Consider the following 27,285-nt stretch of genomic DNA (forward strand, 5'->3'; position numbering starts at 1 on the left):
TTCAAGCCCTTGGTTCCACTAGTTTTTCCTCCCTCATGCAGTCTTCCCATTCCCAAATGTGTGTTTGTCATGGCACATTAAGTAGTGCAAGTATCTGCTCTTTTAAGCAGATACACAGGTATGTCAATATTGTCACAATGTTACTGTTTAATCTAATTCCCTTTGAGGACCTTGTTCATTTCTGCAGTGCTACTGTTCACCAAGAAATGAGCCCACACTAAACTGTCAGGTCTGTTAAATGTGACCTGTATACATAATACAGTAGCACAGGTACTGTAATCTATAGCTGGTTGTTCATGAGTTCGTGGTAATCTGCATCCAGTTAGAAGAAGCAAGAGCAGAACGTTCAAAAAAGTGTGAAGTATTTAAGTAGGAATATAAATCAAGCTGAGCACGGGGGAAAACTAAAAGTGGGCATTGAACCAGCTTCATTTACTGTACGTGTAATGAGCAACCAAGAGAAGCCTACATCACAAATGCTTCTTGTAGTCCTTCCCTTTAAAAGTCTTTGTAATTTCAAGTTCTGAAATATATAATGATTAGATTTTTCCCTATTCTTCCCCTTGCTCCTCCTCCCTAGGAGCACGGCAAGTTCAGATGTGACATACAAGAACAGGAAATGGGCAACAAATGAGCCAGCCCTACTTCTCTGTAGCTATTCAATCTAAAAGTTAATGTTACTTTCAATTGTGGGCTTCTATTAGTGATATTACACAGTTGTTTAGTACAGTTACTGACACTGAAGTCTACATCTTTGTGTTTTTTCTCCTTAGAGCACAACAATGGAAGAAACGGCAATATGGGAACAACACACAGTGACCCTTCACAGGGTAAGTTCATACAATTGGTTGTGTGTGCCTAACACAGGATACTGGTAGCTTTGGAAAACAATAGGAAAAAGCCAGATGTCAGGAAGTAAAAGAAAAGGAAACTGTCATATTCCTTTGTTTAAATTTAGAAGTGTTGTAAAAGCTCCATTAGATAGTAGCTGTATTTTGTTTGTTGGGTTTCAGAGATAAGCCTGCCTACAAATAACCATGCCAGAAACAAAGCTTTAGATTACTTCTCTACGTATCTGGAAGTTAGTTAGAAGTCTAACTGTTCATTAATGATTGTGCTGTAACTATACTTAAATATTCTAAAACTTGATTTGTAGAGGCATAAAACAGTGTAGTTAAGCATAAATATGTGTTCAAATAGGCCTTATTTGCTATCAGTTTTCTTTAATTAGTGACTGAAAATAGTGATTTTTTTTTTGTGTGGTCAGAATGTGCACCTTTGTGTGCCTGGCATCAGTGAACAGAAGACAACTTTTCACTTAGACTGACTCTTATTTGAGTTACTCTTCAGTTGATTTCTGGTGTAGCTGTTGTGAAGCTGTACAGGAGCGTCAATAAGCAAGTTGCTTAGGACAGGTCAGAACTAAGTGGGATGCTATTTTGTCCACAGCTTAGTAGGAAAGTGACCATGGAATCATGGCCCAAATAGTTATATTTATTCCAACAAACAGGAGATGCACGAGAGTTTTCTCAAGGGAGTAAGTTACATCATTTGCCTTCGATTCTTTAGGATAAATCAAGGCATTTTAGAATTGTAGCATCGAGATGAATGGACCTTTGTGAGTAAAAAAATCTATAGTGATAGATCAGCTGGTCAGATAAACTGTTAGTTCTTTGTGGAAACCTATTATCTGCTGATTCTGATGAGTTTAGTGTTGTTGATTCAAGATAACCATTTTAGTACCTGCACTCTTAAGATGAGAGCAGTTATGCTGTTTGACCAGAAGGCTGTCTAACAAAGTACCCTGTGTCTAGCTGCAACCGTATGTTGAAAGAGAAGTGTAAGTTAAAAAAAAAAAAGTGTAGTGATACTTATCTAGGCTTCTTTTCAAGATTCAAACCATTTTTAGGTCAACAAATTCTTCAGCAAGAAGTATTGTTTCTATGTGTAATTGCCCTTTATGTTTTCTCCTTGAAACTGTGCCCTGGTTTTGCTGGGACAAAGTTATGTTCCTCAGTGGTGTAACCACAACAAGCTGTCCAGTCTTTCGTGGAACCTGTGTAAACCTAATTTTGTTTACTCGTATTACTGATTAAATCACTACTGTCTTATATTCAAGAACAAACAAAAAATGCTGTACCAGTACAAGGTTGGCTAGTAGACTTGGCGATAGCTTAGTTTTCTTGAAGGGGATATATTTGTGGTTATCTGGAGTGGTAACTTCAGTGAAACCTGAAAGTGATGAGTTCAGTTTGTGTGCAAAGGAATAATGAAGTGCTGCGGTCTGGCGTGACCTTGAACAAATTCTGAAATAATGGGTAGGAACTAAAAATCACGTCTTTGGTTGCACTTGCAGCATAGTGTAAAGTGAAAGTGTAATTTGATTATCATTTTGATTATGCTATTTTATGGGCCAGACTTCTGCCAACTGTTCTGATTTAGCTGTTCTGTTAGCTAAGTATCTCTCATTTAGATGTTGAAGGTCGGTGGCATGGACTGTTAGTAACTTTGCTGGCATTAATTTAGCCAATTAATACTTTGTGAGATAACAAAACCAAAACTCTTACGCTAACGTTTGGCAAACTCGTGGTTAGAATTTGTCCTTAGCACTGGGAAGAGGGTTTAGGAGAGTGACTGCGTATTTACTGATGGGGTTTTGTTTTTCACTTGTGACATTCTTGTAGTATTAGACTACCAAGTAAATGACGTGACGTCAGTTTAATTGGAAGGAGTGGAATTCATTGAGATACCAGCTATCCTCAAAGATATCTAGAAGTTAATAGAATTGGAATAGACTTGAAATGCCACTCTGAGTGGTTGTGGAGTATTTTCTGTGCAAGTTTATCTGCTCTGCTTGGCTGAGGTAAAGAACGACTGAGGAACATATCTTGTCAGCCACACAAAGAAATATTTTGAGTCACTGAACTTGCTTTCAATAGTGAGGCACACTAAAAAGTCCCTCTGATTTTTGGCTTAGCTGAGGGCAGTAAACTGGCTGTGAATGATGGAATTAATGACAGTAAACATGTCTGTGGGATAGACGCAAGTCGGGCTTCACGATAATGGCTTCCTCTCTTATCGGTACTCCTGCAAAGCTCTTGGGATTCACCTAACTTTTTTCTGTATGTTCTCAGTTTTGCCTTCAGAAATGAGTCTAGACAAGTCACTGGAACAATCTGATCCAGAATGAATTTGTCTAAAACCTGAAAAAGTCCCCATGGGAGAGACAGAGAAGTCTGGAGTTGGTGTCAGGCTAGTTCAGCTCTTGTCTCTTCACAGGTTCCTGCTTAATGACAAGCAGATCTGTTGTCTCTCCATGTGGCCCAAAGAAACTATGTAACCATGGTTTCTTTTTCCGTTTTAAATGGGTTTCATTAATGGTATTTGATCAAAACTAGGTAATGAATAAGGACCACGAACATCTATTATAATGAGCAGCCTTGAAAGCAGAGGAAATGCAAGTAGTTTTAGTGGCGTGTTTGTGTTAGCAAAGATACATAAAATTGTCAGTGCTGGAATTATATTTTACTTTATTTTAAGCCTGTGCTGTTCTCTACTGTAACTCCACTGCTCCTGCATATGGCAGAGCAGGATTCCTTTAACTTGGACTCCATACGGGTAGCCAAAACTGTAAAAACAAGGAGCGGTTTTGGTAATCATCACATTTTAGGATAACAGATACCACTTGTATTGGGTTTCTTTCTGAAGAGGAAAAAAAAACCCACGAAAAACAACCTGCAACAACAGCAACAAACCCAGCCACGTTAACAGGTGCTATATAAAGTATTCTGTGTAGTCTGCTGATCAGTTTTTTTAACTTGTCAGTACTTGAAGCATTAAACATTTTAAAAAGTGTGTCTACATTGTTATAGAGAGCAGTTACTGATTTATAAACCAATTAATGGCAGTTTGGATGTGTTATTACATACTTCGAAAAGATAAGTTTTGGTTTCTGATCATGTTCTGGTTCTCTAAGGGCCTTTTAAAAAGGGGATAGTTTGCTGTATAAACTTTGGAAGATGAGCATTACAGAGGAAAGGGAGTGCTTCACATCGGGAGTTCTTGCTGAAGAATGCAGCTTTGCTCGTGTCTTTTGAAGGGTATCTTTCTGTGACTTCTGTGTTCCAGAGATGTCCTTACAGATCAGGAACAGAGTACACTTAATCCCAGTAGCTGCAGTATATACATGTGTCAGTTTAGGCACTTTGATATGGTTCAAACATCAGATTTATTTACTTAAAACAAAAATCCATCTGTTTCAGGTATCTTAGAGAATCCTGAACAGAGCGTATAAGCAATCTGACTGTGCTGTGATTTAACACAGGAGTTCATGAATCCAGCACTATTGTCTGGACTTACTAGAAACTTTTTTGGGGGAGGAGAAGCTTGAACTTCCAACCAAGAGGTTTTGTTCCTTTTCTTTGCTACCCTTCCAACTTCCTGTACTGCTTCTCAGCTCTTAAGAGATCAAGCCAGCTTTAAGTTCAGTTAAGGCTTATTAGGTAGCTGCTGTTTAACTTTTATTGAGAGATCTGTTCTTATATACTTAACTGTGAAGGACTGAACAGAAACCAGGTCTGTACATCCCTTTCTTCTCTTATGCTGTCTTGGGTGGGAAAGCAAGATAGTACACTTCTTTTTTTTTTTTCTTGTGTTGTCACAACATCATCTGACAGATTTTTGATGTGGCAGATTAAAAAAAAATGCAATTGCTGTTAAGAAACATGTTTATTTTTTTGTATCATCTGTAATGATCAACATCTTGCTTTTTCTAGACGTGTCTAGGAGCTAGGCTCAGTTTTCTGAGGGTAGTCACAGAATTGCAGAATGTTAGGAGTTGGAAGTTGAGGAACCATACCCTTCATATATTATGTGAGTTTCTTCATACTTGGAACTCAAGCTCTGTGTGTCTGTGTTAGATGTCTCCTTTCTCCAAAGAACAGAAACCAGGTGTGTACGTCCCTTTCTTCTTCTCTTACGCTGTCTTGGGTGGGAGAGCAAGGTAGTACACTTCTTTTTTTTTTTTTTTTTTTTCCTCCTCCTTGTGTTGTCACAACATCATCTGACAGATTTTTGATGTGGCAGATTAAAAAAAAATGCAATTGCTGTTAAGAAACATGTTTATTTTTTTGTATAATCTGTAATGATCAACATCTTGCTTTTTCTAGACGTGTCTAGGAGCTAGGCTCAGTTTTCTGAGGGTAGTCACAGAATTGCAGAATGTTAGGAGTTGGAAGGGACCTCGAAAGCTCATCCAGTCCAACCCCTGCCAGAGCTGGCTCTGTTCTGGACTCTTTCCAGCAGTTCCCTGTCCTTCTTGAACTGAGGGCCCAGAACTGAACACAATATTCCAGATGTGGTCTCACCAGGGCAGAGTAGAGGGGGAGGAGAACCTCTCTGACCTACTCACCACCCCCCTCCTGATACACCCCAGGATGCCATGGGCCTTCCTGGCCACAAGGGCACATTGCTGGCTCATGGTCATCCTGCTGTCCACCAACACTCCCAGGTCCCTTTCCCCTGTGCTGCTCCCCAGCAGGTCAGTCCCCAACCCGTACTGGTACATGGGGTTGTTCTTTCTGAGATGCAAGGCCCAATGCTTGCCCTAGTTCAGTTTATTGTTTACGTGTTAAGATGATAGTAGGCAGCAGGATAAAATGAAAAGTAGTAGGCTGAGTTTTACTGGAAGGTTTCTTCTTTGAGCTCTTAAATTAAAAAAACAAATAGGGTTTGATTTTGAACTTCCTGATTCAGAGGACTCCTTTAGACTTAGATTTATGTTATTAGAAAGCCTTTATCTGACTTGTGGTCTCTTTTGGCTGCTGTCTGTATATGTCACTGCATTGTTCCAGGGCTTCTTGAAGAGAAGAACATGAACTAGTATGAAACTAGTCATCGTAATAATGATAATTTAGTTTGCATATCTACTCTAAAAGAAGCAAAATGATAAGCAGCAAGATGAAGTTTACAAGTGAGTTTCTGCATCTCTGCTGGCCTTAGCCTGATGATTGTATTTTCATGAGTGGAGAACTATGAGAAAATTTTTTTGTTGTTGTTTATGGTGTAAGGAAAGATAGAGAACATCTAAAGGAAGTTTCACATAAATGTCTTGTCTGTCTATCTCCTACATTTCCTTCCCCACCCATATATAGTACAGACTATAGGGTGAGAGTAATAGCAAACTGAAAGATGAAGCAGTGGCATGAGAGGGGAAATATCACAGTTTTGACAGGAGGTGTTTGTTATGTATTTTCATGGCTGTTGTACATTCCCTTTGTGGACCATTTAAAAAATAAAACTGAAAGGAAACCGCAGCTCTGCTCATAAATAGTCACCATGATCCTTTAGGTTGTCCTCATCATGGCGCAGGGTTTTGCTTAGTAGGTCTTGAATCCCAGCCATGATATTTGGTTGATCTGACTGGAATGATCTTGAAAAAATGTCCAGTCTTCCATTAATGAATTAAAATTAATGTAAAGGAAGCAATAACGCGTAGCCCTCCCTACACCCCCACGCTCGTTAGACCAACTTACTTTCTACATACCTGGCAACAGTATTTCCTATCTGTTGCAATCCGTTTCTGAACAGTGAGTCTGTAAATCTTCATTTTAATACTGCGTGGTCCTATTCACCGCCTACAGGCTAAATCTGAACTATATTTTTATGACCTCTGTTTTAGGGGAGAATAAGGGAACAGGTTTTTTTGAGCATTAATTACTGTCTGAAAAGCTGAACATCATGTGTCTTAGATGCAGACTGCCATCTTGCTTCTGCTGTCACTGTAAAGTTAACGAAAATCATTGCTAAAGCTGGCTCATGTTTATCAAAAAGCCTGAAAAAGGATAGGTCTGCCGGCATGGAGTGCACGCTGTGTGAAATTGAGACGACGAATTGACTGAAACCTGATCTTTTCCATCCATAACTCTTTTGCACAGTCAGAAACTTCAAACTGAAATATTGAGCAAAACACAGCATTCAAACAGTGATACCCTTCTGACAATATTTTCTGGGCAGTGATGGAAGAGCTAGACAGTTTGCAAATTGGTTATATTTAGAAAGTTTATTTCCTGCCCTCACTGCTTCCAGGCAGAAATGTAAGCATCATTGTTATATCTTCAAATATCTAACAGGAATGACTTTTCAGAGGCGTTGACCTTGTTGTAGTGGCAGGTCACCCTAGAGGGAAGAGATTGAAGCAAATTACTTCTGTTAAGATGCAGATGATTTGCAAGTGCTGACAAGGTTTTGATGTATTTAATGGTACAAGTGATCTTGGTATTATTCCTAAGAACTGAGCCTGCAGTCATTCTGCTGTGTGCTGCGATCCTGTCAGTTCCTGAGCTGAGCGAGGTCAGCCTGGGTAAATCCTATAATGTGAAACCTGAAAGCAAGTGTTGCAGGAGGTGATAAAGGTTTGAATCGGTATCTCAATAGACCATGGTATAGTGTGTTGTGTTTACTGAAGATTGAGGTCGTTTGATGACCACCTGAGGCCCAGACCATAAAAGTGCAAATGAGAACTCCAGTATTTTGCTCTTGGGAAAGACTGGGTAGTTAGCCTGAAAAACTCTGCCTTCTAACACTGTTTTATTTTAGTTTATTTTTAATTCCTCTTCTGTTCTTGGGTTGCATAGCATTGCATAATTCCTTGATCCTTCTCTCTTCTAAGAAGTTGTATTCATCCCACAGGACCTTTTTGTTTTTGACACAGGAATGTGAATTGTGATCATGGAAATATTAAAGTAAGAATATTTCCCCTATTACATTATAGGCCCCTGGATTTGGATTTGGTATTGCAATATCTGGAGGAAGAGATAATCCTCACTTTCAGAGCGGTGAGACATCAATAGTTATTTCTGATGTGCTGAAAGGAGGCCCAGCAGAAGGACTGCTACAGTAAGTGCCAAACTGTACCTGGATTCTGATTCAAGTTAATTAATATTTGTTAGGGGTAAGTTAACGTCTTAGTTGTTTTGCTTTTATGTTATCTCTCTGTAACTGTTTGTATAGAGGGTTATAATACGGATAGTTTACTCAGGGACACCTATTCCCCAATATTTTCCCATTGGCATAAAGTATTTATACTGACCATTGTGGTGTTTGTCATTTAGAGAAAATGACCGTGTTGCAATGGTTAATGGAGTTTCAATGGACAATGTCGAGCATGCATTTGCTGTTCAGCAGCTGAGGAAAAGTGGGAAGAATGCCAAAATTGTAAGTGAATTTCTTGACGATTTAAACTTAAACTCTATAGTTACAGAGCATAAGTTGAAATGGTGTATGGTCTGCTATGAAATACATGCATGATACAAGGTACTTGAATGATGCCTGTGTGATGCTTCAGGTTTAAGTGATGATCGTGACATGTTTATCGTAGGGGTCACCTAAAATTCTTCTAAAATGTGAATGCTGATATTTGGGTAGTATGGCACTGGATACTTCCAGCTTCTTTTTAATCGTAAAGTTCTCAATTTGCCGAAAGCTCAGTTCTCAGCTTTGCTTCGTATTTCTTTATTTTCTCAAGCGTGCCTTTGTCAAGTTTTTCAAAGGCTGGTGTATGTTAAAGGACTTCACTTGTTATTTGGGCACTAACATAGTTCCTTTTATGCTCGGTAAACAGTTTGCCAAAATAGAGTATAATTACCTTAATTCCTATAATTTTGCAGGCTTTTTCAGAGTGTTTGGCTTCTGAACTTTGCAAAACAGAATAGGTCATACTCAAAGGGTAGTAATCTAGCTTTCTGTAGAAGTTTGAGGCTTCTGTTACAAAAAACAGAACACAAACGCACATCTTTTTAAACAACATCTTAATTCAGAAAAATAGACTTCTGTGACTTGCAGAAAAGTTTTTGTGCTGATGGGTTTCGTGTGCTCCTGCATGCTTTAATACAGTTGCAGAAAACTGTCATGTTTTGCATTTGAAGACAGAGCAATTCTTTAAAGTTTCCACAAAACAAATTGAGTGGTGAGCTGTGCAGGGCTTTCAGTATCTTAAACATTTGGTGTGTAGATTTATGCCGAGAAAAGCAGTTAATGAAAACATTTTGGTGTAACTAGGTTTAGTTTTGTAACATGTAGCAAATAAACCTCTAAACAGTGTTGGGCCTTACTCTGGAAACAGCTATGTTAGTGCAAACCAATTCTGAACTTCCAGGAGTGTTTGCCTTCCTCTGTGGCTTGCATAAACATAGCTTTGGAAGATAAGGGAGGCTTCAAAGTTGAGGAGAATTACTGTCAATAACACACTGAGTATACAGCAGATTGCAAGTTAGCAGAAGGAGTTTTAATCAGTGCCAGCAACTGATTTGTGAGTTTAAACAAAGAGAGAGGGCATTCAAATATGCAGTTCTGTGAAGACAGAACGTCATGTTATGTACCAGTGACTGTTGTTTTTATCCTCTTGCTACGTTTTCGGAAGCAAAAAAAGGACTAAAACAACACTAAAAACAAATGTACCCCTCCTCTCAAAAACAGGTTTCTACACACAAAACAGTGTGTATTGGTGAGTCTACTGTATTAATTGAGTTTAATTTTATAATGAGGATGTAAGAATTGAGAGCATTCACAAACATGTCTGTCTTCTTTTGAGTTTTGGGATTAGCTTGCCTTCTGACATTTAGTAACACCATTAGCGTTACACGGCCAGAGGCTGATATCTAGTGTTTGGTTGTAGACTATCCGAAGGATGAAGAAAATCCAGATTCCAGTTGCTCGACCAGAACCTGAACCAGTGTCTGAAAATGAGGACGATAGCTATGATGAAGAGATACGTGATCCACGAAGCAGCCGTGGTGGTCCAAATGCCAACAGAAGGCATGAGAAGAGCTGGGTAAGAGATCGAAGTGCTAGCAGAGAGAGAAGCTTGTCACCGAGATCAGACAGAAGGTCGGTTGCTTCCAGTCAGCCTGCAAAGCCTACCAAAGTAACACTGGTGAAGTCAAGGAAGAATGAAGGTAACTCATGTGTCATTCCATTGCTAAGACTGCTGCCGTTTTCTAACGGCCAGCTTCCTCAGTAAATGTTGTGTTAAGGACTTTGTGGACTGTATGAAAGGTGGTGTTAACAGTTTGTGTACTCTTTTTAGCAGTAACTAGCCGAAATGTTAAAATCTGCTATTATATTTCTGGTAGTATTTTTCATGTTTCAAAATGCGTGTGCTTAGTTAAGGGTGAAGTACTGCACAGTGTAAACGAATACCAACTGTGCACCTGATGTGTGTGCATAGTGGAAAGTGGCTACATACCTTCCATATACTTTGAGTCTTCAGTGTCTTGTTTGAATTAGGGGAAATTGTAGATAACATCTAAATTAGGCTATTGAACAGCAGCTGTGATTACAGGCAGAGTTAAAGAGAGATTGATATAATGGTAAATCCATACAGTAATTCCACTGCAGCCCTTCATGTGTCAAGTTCACTCTCCTCTTTGTGTTTGCAGTGTAAGTGTTGTATAACCAGTGTTGTAAATCTTCAGATACCTCTCTCCTTTTTTTTTACTGTAGCTTCATCAGTTTTCTTTTTTCTTTTGTTAGAGTATGGTCTACGGTTGGCAAGCCACATATTTGTGAAAGAAATATCCCAGGATAGCCTAGCAGCAAGAGACGGCAATATTCAGGAAGGAGATGTTGTACTGAAGGTGATGTTTGTTCAAAGGGGAAAGTCATTGATAAAAGCGTTCTTGTAATTAGCTCTCTCTTAATAGCATAAGTATTGTTAGTAGATGATGTATTTTGTAATTACATTATTTCTAAGATAAATGTAAGTATAAATCGGCCTCTCTAAGGAAAGGAAGATTATATGCTTTTTAATTAATTTAACATTATTCACCAGACCTTATTCAAATAGTGCCTACTGTAAATGCATAATAGAAAGCATTTGGGATGCTATGAGACTTTAGCCCTGTATGCTTGGTTATACAATGTGATGTTGTGAAGTTGCGGTACTGAGCAATGCTAGAACTTCTCTTCAGGTTAAATTTTGATTTTTGTAGAAATAAATATACCCAGGGATTTTTAATTTATGCTGTTTTTATTTCAAGATACTGCTGTAAATGTGTTAGTACAGAAAAGCATACTGTGCATAGCAGTGCTGGTTCAAAAAACATGACTGATATTTTTAAGTTTTGTATTAGTGATAGAGGTTTTGTCTTTGGAAGATGTAAGTAGTTTTCTATGTTAAGTTGTTATTTGGATGAGCCCAATAGTCTTCCATTGTAGTGTGGTAATTTGATGAATATCTCTGGCTATTTCTAAATATCTGACAGAAAAACACTTTACTAGAGATTCACGTTTATTTTCAGTAAGTTTGTCTGTTCTTTTCCTACTCTGTTCCAGATAAATGGCACAGTGACAGAAAATATGTCCTTAGCAGATGCAAAAACTCTAATAGAAAGGTCAAAAGGCAAGTTGAAGATGGTTGTTCAGCGAGATGAACGAGCTACGCTGTTGAATGTTCCTGATCTTTCTGACAGTATTCATTCTGCTAATGCTTCAGAAAGAGATGGTGAGTATAAATCAACTTGATTTCCAAAGGCAGAGAGGAATTCCCTGCATTGTGGAGATGCAAAACACCTAAGGGGGGATGAGAGGGTGGGGAGAACAAGAGTTTAGGAGTAGGATTGTCATGTGGGTAAATCCTTGTTTGAATGTGATTGAAATTCACACCTTCAGAAACAGTGCAGAAAGGGATACGGTTCCTCTTCTCGCAATTGTTATTTCAGTTAAGTTTAGTTGATTTGAAATGATAAACATAGATTTAACATCTTCATAAAAGTTCTCTGCAGAAGCTTATTTCCATTTGAGCAGGTCACGCCACCATTTTAATTAGTCATTTCATGAAAAAACAACTTTTATTTAACAGACATTTCAGAAATTCAGTCGCTGGCATCAGATCATTCCAACCGATCACATGACAGGCCCCGCCGCAGTCGTTCACGATCTCCTGACCAGAGGTCAGAGCCTTCAGACCATTCCAGACATTCTCCACAGCAGCCCAGCAACGGCAGGTGATGGCAGCGTTGTATTATTTTTAAATCAACTCTTTAATGTGACATATAAGTTGTAGGAGTGCTTGGATTTATATGGTGTGACAAATGTGATGCAGAGCTATCGTAGTAGTAATATGACATTTTGTTTTCTCTCAAGAGATGCAGGTGATAATGGTCCAAATTTTCTTAGACTTCAGGAGAAATTGAACCTTTTAACTTCAGTGTTATCCCTTGTTTAAACATAATCCTAGAGCATAGTTGTATGAATGACAATGTAAATTTGATAGCAGTGTATGTTACTGAAGCACATGCAATTATATCTTGGTTTTAGAAAGCAGTTAGCTGCAAGGATATCTGAGATGACCAGTAGCACTGTTCCTATTGAATGTCCAACCTGGGTAAACTTGTTAAAATTTTGCTTTACTAAGGTGTAGACTTTTTATTTTCCTCACTAGCCTTCTTTAAAAGTTATGTTATGTTTCTGAATACATTTAGTTCCTACAATATAAGTTGTATGGTACTGTAGATTTAGCTTTTGGTGTGTAGTTTTGAATATTTGAACTTGAAAGTGGGACATTCATGACAATTCAGAAGTAGGTAAGTCTGATTTTATGTGAATCCAGAGAGAAGTAATGTATTGTATGGTTTGGAATGTTTTCTTCTGCCAGGTGGAACTGTAGTCTTGCATAATTCAAATCTGTCCTATTTTGGATTTCCACAGTTTGTTGGAAATGAGCATTTAAATTTATTAAAACAAAATTTCGGTGTTGGATTTTAGATTCTACGAAATATTCATAAGAGAAAAGTTTACCTTCTGAGCACTCGTAGATGATGAAGCAAAAGTTACAACTGATCCATTGGAAACTCCAAATTCGGAGCCTGTATTTGAAGATTTTTTTAAATGCTGTCAAAAATTCTGAAAAACAAATTGCAGCTGGCTGTTCCATAATATTAAGATATGTCTCGTTGGTTATTAGTAACACTTAGTTTGCCCAAAAGGAAAATAACACTTGAAGATTTTTAGAGTCTTTTAAGGGTTAATAAAATTGCAAGACAGATCTTAACTGAATGTACACGTGGTTGGAGTTATGGAATACAGATGCTTTTGCTGCTCTTCCATGTATTTTATTTGGCATTAAAACAAGTAGGAACTCCATATTCGTTGGAGAAACTCAAAGGAAGGGTCTGAGGTGCAAGGAAGCCCTGGTTCTTTTTTTGGTTTGAAGTGCACACTTCACAGGTCAGTAAAGTCGCCATGAGAACAGCTGGAATGCAGGGAGGACGAGCTCAAATTTTATCAGCCGTCTTCACAATTCTCAGCACAAATCTGAAACATAGCCCCATACCAGCCACTGTGATGTAATTTAAATCTATGCCAGCCCAAACTGTCACAGCTCTCCAGTCTTTCTGTGCCAAGTTGCTTTCCAGCTGGTTGACCCCCAGCATATATCTGTGCATGGGGTTGTTCTTTGGCAGGTGCAGGACTTCTTGCTGAACTTTGTGAGGTTTTGGACAAACCATTTCTTCAGCCTGTTGAGGTAATATTAACTGGGGCCGAATACTTGCTTGTTCCAGAGTTTTGCCATGGCTTTACTGCTAATAATGATCAGTAGAATCCCGTTATTTAGAAAGATGAAAGTTCAGCCATAAACTTTTCCATCCTGGACTACATGGATCGAATTCCTGCTTTCATAAGCAGGAGCAAGCACAGTGAATGTAGAGAGCCCTTTGGCCTTTTGTGATGATATTTCATCCCTGTGGTGTCTGAGGAAAAATACACAAGAGCTATTACCTTGTTTTTCCTTTCTCCATATGAAAAAAATAAAAATCAGACAACTCAAGGCTTTCTTCAGGAGAGAGAGATTGTAGCTCCATAGCTTCAGTTTTGGAGGCAGCGTTGGCAGTTGAGGATCGATGGGTGTTCTGTATCTTCTTCCTCAGTCTGGGTGTGACTGTGTAGGAACGTGTCCTGAAGGGAGTCATGTTTGTTATTGTTGAGATGTTTAGGTTTGAAGAAGGTGGGGTTTCAGGGTGAGGGGGTTTTTGTTTGGTTTGTTTGGATTTTTTTGTGGGTGTTTTTTTGTTTTTCCGCACTCCTAAGGAAGGAATGATGTGTTTCTGAAGTTTGAGTTAAAGCATAAGGAAAATCAGCATTTAGGCACGTTCAACTGAACAGATCCGTATGCCAATGAAATTGATTTTGTACGTTTGCCTTCTTTGATATACTCTTAAATTAGAAGACCATATATCTCATAGTGAAGATTGTGAGGTCTCTGTCAGATTTTAAACCTCTATTTCTTGACATGTGTTTCTAATGCAGTGTGGAAAGGGCTTGTGGAGGGAGGGGAAAAAAAAAAAATCCATCAAAACTGAAACTGTGACTGACTCACCCCAGTGTTAGTGCTTTCCTGTCCTATTATAGTGGTTTAGGTAGATGGTCACTTCCTCCCTATGGACTTCACTGTCAGAAGAATTAAATCCTTCCTGAGAAGGAACTTTGAAGTTATCTCAACTGTGAGTGCATCCGCTATATCTGCTTTACGAACAAGAGCTACCTTGGCATGGATTGACTTCCTGTTGGACATGTCCTTTGCAAGATCAGAAAATCTGGGCCCTGAGCCACATAAAGAAAAACAAGTTAAAAACAACTTCTCTTTGTAGTGGTTATTTGTGCAAGTTTAAATCTGCTGAGAGATCAAGTTAGTTGCAACTGCTTCATTTTTCAAAGTTTGGTGAAAAATATTCAAGGGTGAAAAAAGCTTGATCAATAATCTGAGGAGGAAAAGGTGCAAGAAGTCCTCAAACTGAGCCTAACTAAGGAGGATATTAAAAATTTATTGAAGATAATTAGTCTTTATTTAGACCCTGTTCTGCCAAGTGTGTGTTGGTGAATGAGGAAAGAAATTGAGGGGAATCCTCTTAGTTCTTTAATACAAGCTTAATTACGGACTGGCACTTTTAGGTGCATGCTAGAGGACTCCTGCTTTGGAGTCTGGCAGGGTCTTCAGTGTTGTCATTCCATACTGGTATGTACTCTGGTGTGCCTCCAGTTTTCCCGGATATAGAATTTCCATAACAATCGCTATTTGAACATCCTGTCAAAGCATTAAATACCACTTCTAGTTTTCTTTAGTCCAGAGGAAGTTCACTGATGTCTCTTGAACAGTCTTCCTAAAACTCAGATTCTAGAACATGTTTCTTTTAAATTACAAATGAAAAGGACTAATTATATTGGTTTTTTCACTTGTGGAGGATTGCAAATTATGAATAGTCAGTCTTGAAAAGAATCCAGAGAATGAATGTTACGAATCTCCAGATACAGGTAATACTCATAGCCCTGGAGACTTTAAAAAAATATACTTAAACTCTAAAACAGGAAAAGCCAGGACATATTAATACCTTTTATTTCACTTAGTACCTAATTTAGTATTAGCCGACTATAGATTTTTCAAGATGCATATAATTTTAAAGATGTGCAGAACAACGACTGTTTTAGGGAGAAGAAAAATGTATCTTGGATACAGAATGTGAGTTAACTTAAGGCAGCTTTGTATAATCTGTTAAGAGCTGTACTTGAAAAGCTGTAATGAGCAAAAGAGGTCTCTGCACCCTAAGTTGGAGAGTACTTGGGGGGAAATACCATATATACTCTTTTATTACTGCCAGCAGTAAGATAGGTAATAGCAAAATGAAAAGTAAGCTATATTTTGAGCTAGATAGGCTTTTGGTGTGACTGATCCTGGATAGTGACATTTACAGGCAGTTGCTGGCAAGCCTACCAAATTATGTTCTGGGCTGCCCTTTACCAGTTCCCCTTTACCAGTTCCACTTGGGAACTGTCTCTCCTGTGCTACCTTCCTCGCCTGGGCACTGGAATAGCAAAAAGGACTTCAGCCTCAGCAAGAAAGATGTGGAAGCTTGAAGAAATCCCTGTAGAAGTCGTCATTCTTTCTGGAAGGATGAGGTTGACTTCCACAATAGAGTTGTCCGTTTCTGAGAGCACAAGAGGTTCAAAAACTGGAGTACAGGACAAAAACCAGTCCGATTTTGAATGTACTTGGGAAGATGCCTCTTGGCTCTTACTGTCTTCTCATGCTAAACAGTTTGAGATTTGCTAAAAACATATTTGGGAAGAGCCTGCATATTCATATTTTTTCAAAGTATTTTCTGTGCAAACAAACATTCTAACTGTGTGTTGGACACAGTGCTTTTTTGTTCTGAAGTAATAGCCGCAGTTGGTGACACTAATGTGTAGCTGACTCTGCCTTTTGTGACTGAAGATATTCAAAAATGTGTCTCTTAGGCATACTTAAAAAAAAAAAAAACAACAAAAAAAAAAGCCATTAAGGAAAAAAAAAACATGCAAAAAGGGCAGGGGGGAAGTGAAGTAAAGGAGGCCCTGACACAGCACAGATGTTAAACAATAGCATCACAGTGCACACAGTGCACACCACTTTTGACTTTTGGAAAGTACAGCTGTCAGTTCTTAACAAGTTCCCATCACCTAGAACCAGTGACAGTATCAAGTTCTTCTCTGTATCATCTTGCACTGTGAAATACTCAGTGCTTACTGGGCAACATAAGCAGAATCAAGGGAAAAAAAAAATTACTTTCCTGTTCTGATTTTTCCGTTTTTGTGCTGTCACAACTGTTTCTATCAGCTTTTTCCTGTTGAAACTTTGTTGTCTTACAGAGGCTAGAACTGACCTTCCACAGGGGTTTTAGTTGGCAGGGTGTATTTGGCTGAATGTGTAGCAGTAGTCCAGTCTAGCAGCGTATTGCTTCAGGTATTTACCTGACTGTTTTGTGCTATGCTCTCATTGTCTGTTCTTGAGTTGTTTTCTTTCATGTTTATGCTCTTTTTTTGATATATGCATATATAAAAGCAACATAAAATTAAGAATGATTTTTGGACTATAAGAAGTATAAAATGAACTTTGTGCTTGTGTGGTAACTGCAGTATTTTTGGCTGTATTTTTAAATTAAAACAGACATTACTGTTTTGGAATAATGTATCTGTTAAGCCTTAGGGGATGCTTGGAAACAAGTAGAGAGGGCTCATGGGGAAACTTCAGTAATACCTCATTAACTGGTGCTCATTACTCAAAGATCTTTGGAGAAGGCGGGGAATTAGTGGTAGCATATCCTACTATAGGGGTTTATTTGTTTATAAGACACTTAGTATGCATTTAAACAGCTATATGTGTGTGAACTGTTTTCAAGGGGGTAAGGAGTCCAGTCATATTTTGGTCTAGTGCTGTAAGCTTTTAGCTTATGCACTTAGTTTTATGTACAAATGAAAATACGCTGGAAATCTGAAAGAGGAATAAGAAAATTTTTACCAGTAAAACTTGGAAGCAAAGTAGAAGGGTAAATGCTTACTTTTCATTTTGCTGGGCATAATGGTTTTAGCATAATTATAATCTAACCCTGGAAGCTCCTAAAAAGGGGCTTATCTGAATAAAAAGGGCACAAACAAGTTGTGGGGTTTTTTAAAATATTAGGCTGCTGAACTAAGTGACTTGTAACAAGGTGGTTGTTTACAGCGCAAGGACGCCTGTGTCTTCCCAGATTGTTGTGGTGATTTTGGTATTTTTCTGTATTCTGGTTTTTGTTGTTTTGGGGCTTTTTAGCTGCCTTTAGGCACACAGCTTTAAAACTGGCAGAAGAAAGCATTGAAAAGTCTTAGTATGTTAGTCTGTCTTGACTAAATAGCTAAGCTTTCTTTCTTTATGTTTCAAACTTCACATTGCTTCAGGAAAGCACGTACTGCTCGTATTTAAATGTTTACTATTTTATTTTTTTTCTCATGTCTTGAATAAGTAGATTTGCTGGCATCTCTTTTCCTAAGTCATACTTCCATCTTTAGAGGTATCAGTTCTGATTACGATTAAGTCTTTACTGTGTAATGGATTTTCTTGATACGTTTGCACCTTATGCGCAGTGGTGCTCATTATTGCCTAGTAGCACCATCTAGCTGTTGGTAGTGAAAACTTTCCTTTTTTCCCCCAGTACAGACCTCTCCTTTATGACAGGAGATGGACTTGCACCAAGCCATTGTTCTCTTTTAGGAGGTATCTTTTTTTCCCCCCTCCTTGGCAATTAAGTCTCATATTGTATAAAAAGCTGTGGTTTTTTTGTCTGACTTCTCTCAAATACTTCTAATATCCTTGCTTATTTGTCACCTCTCAGGAATTGGATATTTTCAGCATCTCATGACCTTTTTTAAAGATGTGCATGCTCTGGATTTAAGACTGTCGTTTTGGTATATTGCTCTCCTTTTGTTTTTCCAGCTGATTATTAATGCTCATCTGCTCTGACACTATTGCATTATTTACTGTTCAACAGGTAGCAGTGTAACAGTTAACAGTTCAACATACAGCTTACGTTCTGTTGTTCTGCTAAGGTACAGCTCGTAGCTGTACCTCTATATAACAGTACAAAAATAACTGATCTTGAGAACTAAAGGAATAGTAATTCTGTCCTTTTGAGCTGTAGTTGATCTAAACAATGAGCTTTACTTGCTCTCATCGTTTAAAGAAGAGTTTTTTTTCTTTGTCTAACTTGCCATATATGGCCTTGTTTTACAAGGCATGCATAGGAAGTGCATAAGAAGCAGTGAGTTGTCCTTTTTACTAAAATACATGGACAACTGTGTATATGAGAAGCACTCTGATCTTGTCATAGCTCTGGACTGAAGACCTCATCCTCTCTGAAGACTCAGAAATCAGAAGCATGCTTGTGTTCTACTTTCTATCTCTGCAAAGCCCTACCAAGAGCCACTCCGGCAGCACTTGTGTTCCAGGGCAGCTGCCATGCCAAGAAACAGATCAACTAGCTTGATCTCAGCAAAGCCTAAGAATTAGGTGTAAAAATCCATTGTCTCTACAGGGAGGGGTGAGAAGACCATCATAACTGCTCTTCTCCCCTTCTTGCCTTTGCTTCTCAATTTCTTATGTAGCTTTCAATATACAGCACATGTGTATGATTTCTGTGCTTGAAGTAGAGGAGCATGTCCTTTCACCATGTCCTTCCTCTTTCTAAATAGCCATATCTAGAGAGCCCCTTATTAGTGTGAAGTAGGGACAAAGTACTCAGATTTAGAAATGGTGAAAGTTAATAATAATGTGATAGTCTAAGAACAAAACCTTGTTAAATAGTAACTGGTAATTCCTTATCCACCAAACCTGAACTTTGTGAATGAAACCATTTATTCTTTAGTCTTAGTAGACCAAGGTCACAGAAACAATTCTGTATGCAGAGTGGAATCTTTTTTTCTAATATAGTCTTCGAAGCAGAGAAGATGAGAGAATAACTAAGCCAGGAGCTGTCTCTACACCTGTAAAGAATGCAGATGATATTTCTAAAACTATGGAAGAGGTGGCAGTCGAAAGAACTGAAAAACAAACTCCACCACTCCCAGGTAAAAACATTAAAATCTATTAATTGTGTGTTGCTGAGAGTTGTTGACCAGTAAAGACTTTATTACTGCATATTTGTGGAATGATTTCTGAAGTCTTAAAACAGACCAAGTCCTACTTTTTTAATCTCTGAATACAAACAGTCTTTATAACCATAACCCCATTTATATCTTAGTTCCAGTCCTGAAAACCTAAAATGTGGGGTCTGCTCATTATATAGAGGTCAAACTTGCTGTGTTTAGAACTGTATTTATAAATGATGATTGTAAAGAGTTTTGTCTGATTTCTCAAGCAAGGTTAGAATCTGTTGTTTCTCTTCTGAGAGTCAAGCACTAGACTGGCTCTTATGGGTTAGTGCAGCAGACTATAAGTAAATAAGGATGTACTTAATCCTGTTTAGAACTAATGTTTCCAAGACACAACTCAAAACATTCTGAGATGCTTTGTTACTGTAGCACTTACTAACTGCAGTCATAGACCAAGAAGGTGTTTTAACAAATGCAGTGTTAACTAATAAAATCAGAGAAAAAAAATCTTACTGCTTTTTTCCAGAAGTGAAAAGTAAGCTAAATGGCAGCAAATAAAAGCCAGTTGGTGCAAAATAGAGAAAACATTATATGATATGGTGACAGGATGCTGTTTTGGGGAGGCTCGCTCGTAGGATTTTTGTTTACAGAAAGAAGTGCTTTAGTGAAACTGTAAGTGGAGAGGGAGGACCTGTGCAGATGGTTTAGAGGGAGCTGTTCTTGAAAGGCTGGGTAGAATGAGAAAAGGCACATTCAAGCTTGAAGATATTTGAAGACTTAAGGGATGAGCAGTGACACTGCTGTATGTAGTATTCAGTAGGTCAGTGAAGATCTGGAGGAGTTATGATGTTGACAGAACACCAGGTTTTCTGATGCAGCAGCCATTATTGAAAAGATTGTCATAGGAGGTGACCTTCTGCAGTGGTTATGAAAAGACTCAAATGAAGTAACTTAATATTTGCCAAAATAGAGAAATGATATGGCCGTGAGATTTTAAAGATGAATTCTGTATTTCTGTAAGATATTGAAGATTACTAATTTTCATAGTACAAAGCTGGCCAGGATAGGAGATCCTTGAGATGGTTCTTAACCCAAAGTACTAATCAGTTTGAGGAACTGGCGAACAAGTAGTAATGACTGGGGGAATTCTGTTGGTTAATGGGTAAGAAGAAATGTTCTGTTCTTGGGTGAAAAAGAAGAGACATGTGGAAATGTTTAGTTTGGGTGGGAGGAGATGCAGGCCAGTACATAGGGGTCGTATGCGCAGCCAAGGTGACTGTTGTGGTTCGTTTTGTCAAAGGAGGGTGGAAGGAGAGTATTTGCTCAGAGAGACCATCCTAGCTTAGGCTAGGAAGTGGTCATTAAGGACCTGAAGGAAAATGCTGTATTACTATATCATAAGAACAAAAGCCATATTTTTGAAAGGTGTTCTTACCAAATTGTTTTCTGAAATTCCCAATTTCAAACTAGTCCATTCGGTGGTTTGAAAGGAGGACAGCTCTGTTGTTGGGGAGATCAGGGATGTTAGACTAGTTTGTAACTGACTGTTCAAGTGTGCAGAGAGAAGCTTTAAATACAATTTTCTCTAACACGAACAACCACATGGCCAAACAGAGCCCCTGTTGGTGTTCATTACTGAGAGAAGACTGCAGTGGCAGTCGTCTCCCATTGACTCTGGGGAATATGTGCAGCAGAGCCATAGTAGGTGCTTATCTTTAAGAGCCACTGACTGGACCAGCACTAGCGTTGAAAGCTGCTGACCTCAAGGCATGGAGCAGTAGTTTGAGTGTTTGTGGTATTTTTCTTTCAAAAAATGAATTCTTGAGAGAAGAGGGCTAATGGAAAATGAATAAGTTATGTCAGATAAATCAAGGTGAGAGACAGCAGGGTTGAAAGTGGTCTTGTGAGCATGCAGCCTTCTAGTTTTTGTAGTTTTACAGTGTTCAGAAAACTTGGTGAAGTGCAAAGGAAGTTTGAGAATTCTACTGAAGTAATAATTGGGCCAGTAATCACGCTGCTTTGCATGTCACCATGGGAGTGTCTTCTGTTGTTGTAAGTTTCTCATATTTCACTTCCAGCTTTCAGTGGGATTAAATGGGGTAGAGGAAGGCAACTGAAGTCATTAAGCTCTTAATTAAAAGTTAAGCTTTACTTCCTCATCTTTAAATGGCCAAATGGACATTTGAAATAATTTGATGTTTTAATAGAACCAAAGCCAGTGTATGCACAAGGAGGTCAGCCAGATGTGGATTTACCAGTCAGTCCATCTGATGGTCCTTTACCCAATTCAACCCATGAAGATGGAATGCTTCGGTAATGTAACTCTAAACTCTATTTGATATCCACAGTGATGAATAACCTGTATAAATGGCCTGATGTCAAGTCCAATATGCTATCCTGATACTTCCGTTGACAGATGTTAGGATGAAGACTTCAGGTTTATTCCTGAGCCTTGTGGGCACTTGAATTGTATAATACACAGTTTTGAAGTCTACTAATTTTCAATGGAAAGGAGTAGTTTCAAAGATCAACTGTTTGAAAGGAATTTGTGGTGTTTATCTCTCCCTGGGACCCTCACCCCTCCTGTGTCATTGCCATCCCCAGAGAGGGGAGACATACTGTAGTATGTTCTTTTTCCTTTCATCATAATTGGAAAGCAATTACTAAAGCTCACTGCAGAAATGTGTGAAGTCATGATGTGGAAACCGGTCTGCTTGAACTGGGATGTCCTTTATGGATGGACATTAGCGTACGTGAGAATAAATTCTAATTTGGTTTCATCTCAAATTCATCTTGATCTTTTCAGAGCCAGAATAGATCTATATGCCAGCACAGCTCTTAAAAGGAGGAGCGTTTTTGGAAGAGTGTCAGAGTGCCTCACTTAAATCACTGAATGAACGTTTGAAAAAAAAAAAAAAAACCCTATAAAAAGTAAATAGGGGTGGGTTTTTTTGAAGTGCTGCTAATGTGTGTTGTAATGCTGCAGTTGATAAGCAGTTAATGGCATGCAGAGCATAGTATCCTCTAATTGAAATGACAAGCAAATTAGTTCTTTGCATGTGTTCAGTCTCAAATGTACTAAGATATTTTGTGCTATTACACCTCTAAATGGAATATTTTCTAAATCTCTAGGCCAAGCATGAAACTGGTAAAATTCAGGAAAGGAGACAGTGTGGGCTTGCGACTAGCAGGTGGCAATGATGTTGGCATATTTGTAGCTGGTGTTCTGGAAGACAGCCCTGCAGCAAAAGAAGGCTTAGAGGAAGGGGACCAGATTCTCAGGGTATGTCAAACAATAACAATACAAACGTTTTCTTCCTGTACTATTGAATATGTTGGGTTTGTAGTTCATACAGGGTTTTTTTCTGTATGTACTTCTTAGATGACTTAATAGCAGCAAAATCTTCTGTTACTGTACTGTTCTTAGGAAGGTTAGTAAGTTTTACTAATCTGTCAGAGTAATTCAGTTGATAGGTGTTCGGGTTTTTTAACTATTGGGTCACAAAGTTATCAGAAGACTCTGTATATTACTGATGGTCTAATGGGTGCTCTGTAATATTGATCTAAAGAAAATGAAATTTAACCCCTATCTATTACTCTGGAAGCTATGCTTTCATCAAGAAATAGTCAGACTGTTGGGAGATAAAAGGGACATCTTGAGACACATGCACTTGGTGTGTATGTATGAAACTAAATAAAAAAGAATTGTTAGCAATAAGGTGATTTATATTTCCCATTGTATATTCGAATATGTTATAATGCCGTATGCTAAATCAAACTGATTACTTCATTGATACCAGGTAAATAACGTAGACTTCACAAATATCATCAGAGAAGAGGCTGTCCTTTTTTTGCTTGATCTTCCTAAAGGTGAAGAAGTAACCATATTGGCACAGAAGAAAAAAGATGGTAAATATTTGTCTATTGGGAGCAATGTATACTACTTGGAACAACATAAAAAGTATAGCAAATTATGGCTAACTTGTGGCTTGGCATCTTATGAAGACTATTAAGTTCTTTTGGCTTTGGGATAGGTTACTACTACAAATGGACTAGAGATTGATGCTGTAACAGTGCATGCTCACCCCCCCAAACCAAAACAATGCAAAAGAAACTGAAACAAGAAAAAACCAGCAAAAATGACACCTAACATCTGATAAAAGTATTGGAATTAAACTTTGGGGGGAGCAGGACAGTCTGTTGCAGTTATGCTGTTGAAAATGAGTGATTACACCGATATGCGTGCATACACAATCATCTTTCCTAGTGTGATTCATTCCCTCCGGGGGAACTGAAATAACTTGCACTAGCATCGTATTTTTGACCGTGAAAGTTGATTTTATGTTGGTAGAGTTTGCTATTGATAGTTATGCTGTTTAAAATAGAGCAGCTCTGAGGCATTGAGGCTTCTGGAATTAATACTGTATATTTCAAAGCAAGGAGAAGTAAGGTGAAGCACTGCTTTGAGTAATCATTAGGACATCACTTGAAAAAGTAACACTTCTTGGGATGTCTTTTTTCAGTTTATCGTCGCATTGTTGAGTCTGATGTAGGGGACTCTTTCTATATCAGAACTCATTTTGAATATGAAAAGGAATCTCCTTATGGACTGAGTTTCAACAAGGGTGAAGTGTTCCGGGTGGTGGACACTCTGTACAATGGCAAACTGGGTTCATGGCTGGCAATTCGAATTGGCAAGAATCATAAGGAAGTTGAAAGAGGTATCATACCTAACAAAAACAGGTACGATTTTCAAATACTTAAAATTGCTGTTCCAAAACTGTAGTTTTAAATTCTGCATTTGTATAATGAATGATTGGGCTTGTCCACAGGATGCTAGATTATAGAACTGGTTCAGTCAGACGCAGTGACGAAATCTTAACACAAATTGAAGTTAAATATTTTATCTATGGATTTGCTTTTGACTCTTGTACAGCCTACAATAAATTTTTGTCTTTTGTACTGAAAAGAAAGTTTTATAAGGCTATGTAAAGCTTTAGAAATATGGCATCAACCTCAGTTCAGTCTTGTACTTTAATAAACAATGACAATAGGTACTTTAATAAATAATAAGTTAGATTCAGAAGGTGGTGGTGTTTTTTGAAAGTAAACGATTGCTAGTCAAACATTACTTCGGAAGCTGTCCTCCTTGATAACTAATTGGGATTTTATATCGTTTTAGAGCTGAGCAGCTGGCTAGTGTACAGTACACGCTTCCAAAGACAGCAGGAGGAGATAGAGCGGATTTTTGGAGATTCAGAGGTTTGCGTAGCTCAAAAAGAAATCTCCGAAAAAGCAGAGAAGATCTTTCTGCTCAACCAGTTCAGACAAAGTTTCCTGCTTATGAAAGAGTCGTTCTTCGGGAAGGTATGACTTTATTCTTACTATTGCAGGTTAACAGGTTCTTGTATATTTTGCTTTGTATTAGCATATGTATTTAAGAGTATCTTGCATTTGTTTTAGGCAATCAATGTATTTTGACTTTTTGTTCCTTCAATTCTAGCTGGGTTTCTCAGACCTGTAACCATTTTTGGTCCAATTGCTGATGTTGCACGGGAGAAACTTGCTAGAGAAGAACCAGATATCTTTCAAATTGCAAGTAAGTGTGCGATGAGGTTTTTCTGCAGTTATGAAATAGTCAGCTTTCTTTTGCTAGAGTGTCTCTGCGTTACTACTTCAGCTGTTAACATGTTTAACAAGATGTTGACGATGTAAAGTAACAAAGTAAGTTCTTTCACTGTTTGGTTGCTGATAATTCTTTGAAGGTAAAAGTAGTTTTAGTTCTATTTATAGCCTTCTCAAATTTCATTTTAATTTAGTACCTTATCGTATTTCTAATTGCTTTTGTAAACATGTAGTGATTTTTTTAATGGCCAAGTTGGTGGGTAGGTTTCCGTGTATTACTTTGAAGCAGGAGGTGCATCTTCAATCTGAACTGACAATTAGAGCTATGAAATGTTGCTGTTTATCTTAATGAGGGAATGTAGAATATGTTGTAAACTTACAACAGATTTTTACTGTGTCCTCTTTACCAGAAAGTGAACCAAGAGATGCTGGTACTGACCAACGTAGTTCTGGCATTATACGTCTTCACACTATAAAACAGATAATCGATAGAGTAAGTCTTCTGTTGTCACTGTACTTTTAGCACAAGAAGAGTAAAACTGATATCCTCAGGTAAAGGGGTGGGTGTTTTAAATGTAGAAGAAAAACTAATGAGTGTATTTGCTTTAAAAATAACTTTCTCATCTTCCTGTTGGTTAATTAGGAAAACAAAACCAAACAAACGTAAAAAAACCCCAAAACATTCCACCAACCCCACCACCTCTTTGGTTATCTGTATTAATAACTTGTTTCAATACTTTGAAACTGTGAACTCCAGAAAGGTAATACAGAATAAATTCCTGGAGGTTTTAAAAAAAAAGGTTATCTAGAATATAAGTGACTCACTTTCTTGCCTCTGTCCTTCTTTTATCAACAGGACAAACATGCTTTATTAGATGTCACTCCTAATGCAGTGGACCGTCTGAACTACGCCCAGTGGTATCCTATCGTGGTGTTTCTAAATCCTGATTCTAAGCAGGGTGTAAAGACTATGAGAATGAGGTTGTGCCCAGAATCACGAAAAAGTGCCAGAAAGCTGTATGAAAGAGCTCACAAGCTACGCAAAAATAATCATCATCTCTTTACAAGTAAGTAACTAGAAGTACTAATCCTGTATATCTGAGAAGGGAGGGGGAGGTGGGATTGAGAGTAACTTCTACTTCCAGACTCTTCTGCAAGTGGATCGAGTCAGGCAGTTGTTGACTTGTTCAGGCTCCCCTGTTCAATAACCAGTAGTTCACTGATTGTTGTATTGTTTGCATATAACTGCACAGATGTAAAGCAATCTGAAACATCAAAATGATATTCCTAGTAGATCTAGTAGCTTTGCAGGATCATCAAATGCAATCAAATATCTGAATAAATAGGAAGATTGTGTAATTTTATTTTCTTAGGCTGGCTAAACTCAAGCCTCGCTTTGTTCCAAGCTGCTGTTAACCCATTATTTCCTACGGGATAAAATGTTCCATACTACAACATGCCTTAAGAGTCGCTTTGAGTACTTATGTTTACATTACTATTTAAACGTCATAGTTTTGACTTTCCAGGTTGTTGCTTTTAATGCTGGTGGTACAGATGCTTCTCATAGTTCTGCAGGAATTGTAAGTCAGACTAACCTACTGTACTTCTAGCTACCATTAACTTGAATTCAATGAATGAAGGATGGTATGGAGCTCTGAAGGAAGCAATTCAGCAACAACAGAATCAACTAGTATGGGTTTCAGAAGGAAAGGTAAGAAATCATATGTTTGGGGAGGGTACTGTCCTAGAGTATCTGGCTTTTTCATTCTTACTGATATTGACAGATGCTTGTGTAATGTTCATTCTTTCCTCCTCATTTTAACCATCATTTGAAGATACAAAGCAGTAATACCTCATGGCTGTGTGAAATGTTCAGATCTGATCTGTCACTATATTAGTGCATTTTATTCTATTTAATGAGGGCTGTACAGTTGTCCTTGTGCATGTAGCAGTGTAGTAAGTGAGAGCATTTGCCCATTGCCACTGTTAACTGGAGAATATATTATTGCTTTGAAGGCTTTGTGGGGATTGGATGGTTTTCACCAAAGAAGTTCTGGGTGTTCTGCTATGTTGGTACTAGGAGCTGGGATTGCCTGATGCTATTTCATTAATATAAAAAATAAATGGCATATTCATGTTCTTTCTGACTTCTCTGTGGAGGTTGTTCTTGAAGTTATGGGAACACAGTAACAAAATCACAAGTTATTATTCTGTATTCCCCACTAAAAC

The 27,285-nt window shown here is 38.2% G+C and overlaps 1 protein-coding gene across 1 annotated transcript in view; it reads left to right on the forward strand.

Moving 5' to 3' along the window:
• Positions 1-777: 777 nt before the first annotated feature.
• TJP1 (tight junction protein 1) overlaps positions 778-27,285 on the forward strand; it is a 46,434-nt gene continuing 19,926 nt past the window's right edge. Inside the window, 17 exon segments of the mRNA XM_010185505.1 lie at positions 778-830; positions 7,772-7,896; positions 8,112-8,214; positions 9,674-9,953; positions 10,531-10,634; positions 11,332-11,500; positions 11,858-12,002; positions 19,271-19,407; positions 21,639-21,744; positions 22,564-22,714; positions 23,232-23,340; positions 23,955-24,174; positions 24,614-24,798; positions 24,935-25,030; positions 25,467-25,549; positions 25,913-26,123; positions 26,667-26,767. Of these exon segments, the coding sequence (XP_010183807.1) occupies positions 783-830; positions 7,772-7,896; positions 8,112-8,214; positions 9,674-9,953; positions 10,531-10,634; positions 11,332-11,500; positions 11,858-12,002; positions 19,271-19,407; positions 21,639-21,744; positions 22,564-22,714; positions 23,232-23,340; positions 23,955-24,174; positions 24,614-24,798; positions 24,935-25,030; positions 25,467-25,549; positions 25,913-26,123; positions 26,667-26,767 (2,373 nt within the window). The 5' untranslated portion in view covers positions 778-782.

The sequence above is a fragment of the Mesitornis unicolor genome, unplaced genomic scaffold (assembly GCF_000695765.1).
Source record: "Mesitornis unicolor isolate BGI_N332 unplaced genomic scaffold, ASM69576v1 scaffold9055, whole genome shotgun sequence".
In the NCBI taxonomy this organism is placed as follows: Eukaryota; Metazoa; Chordata; class Aves; order Mesitornithiformes; family Mesitornithidae; genus Mesitornis; species Mesitornis unicolor.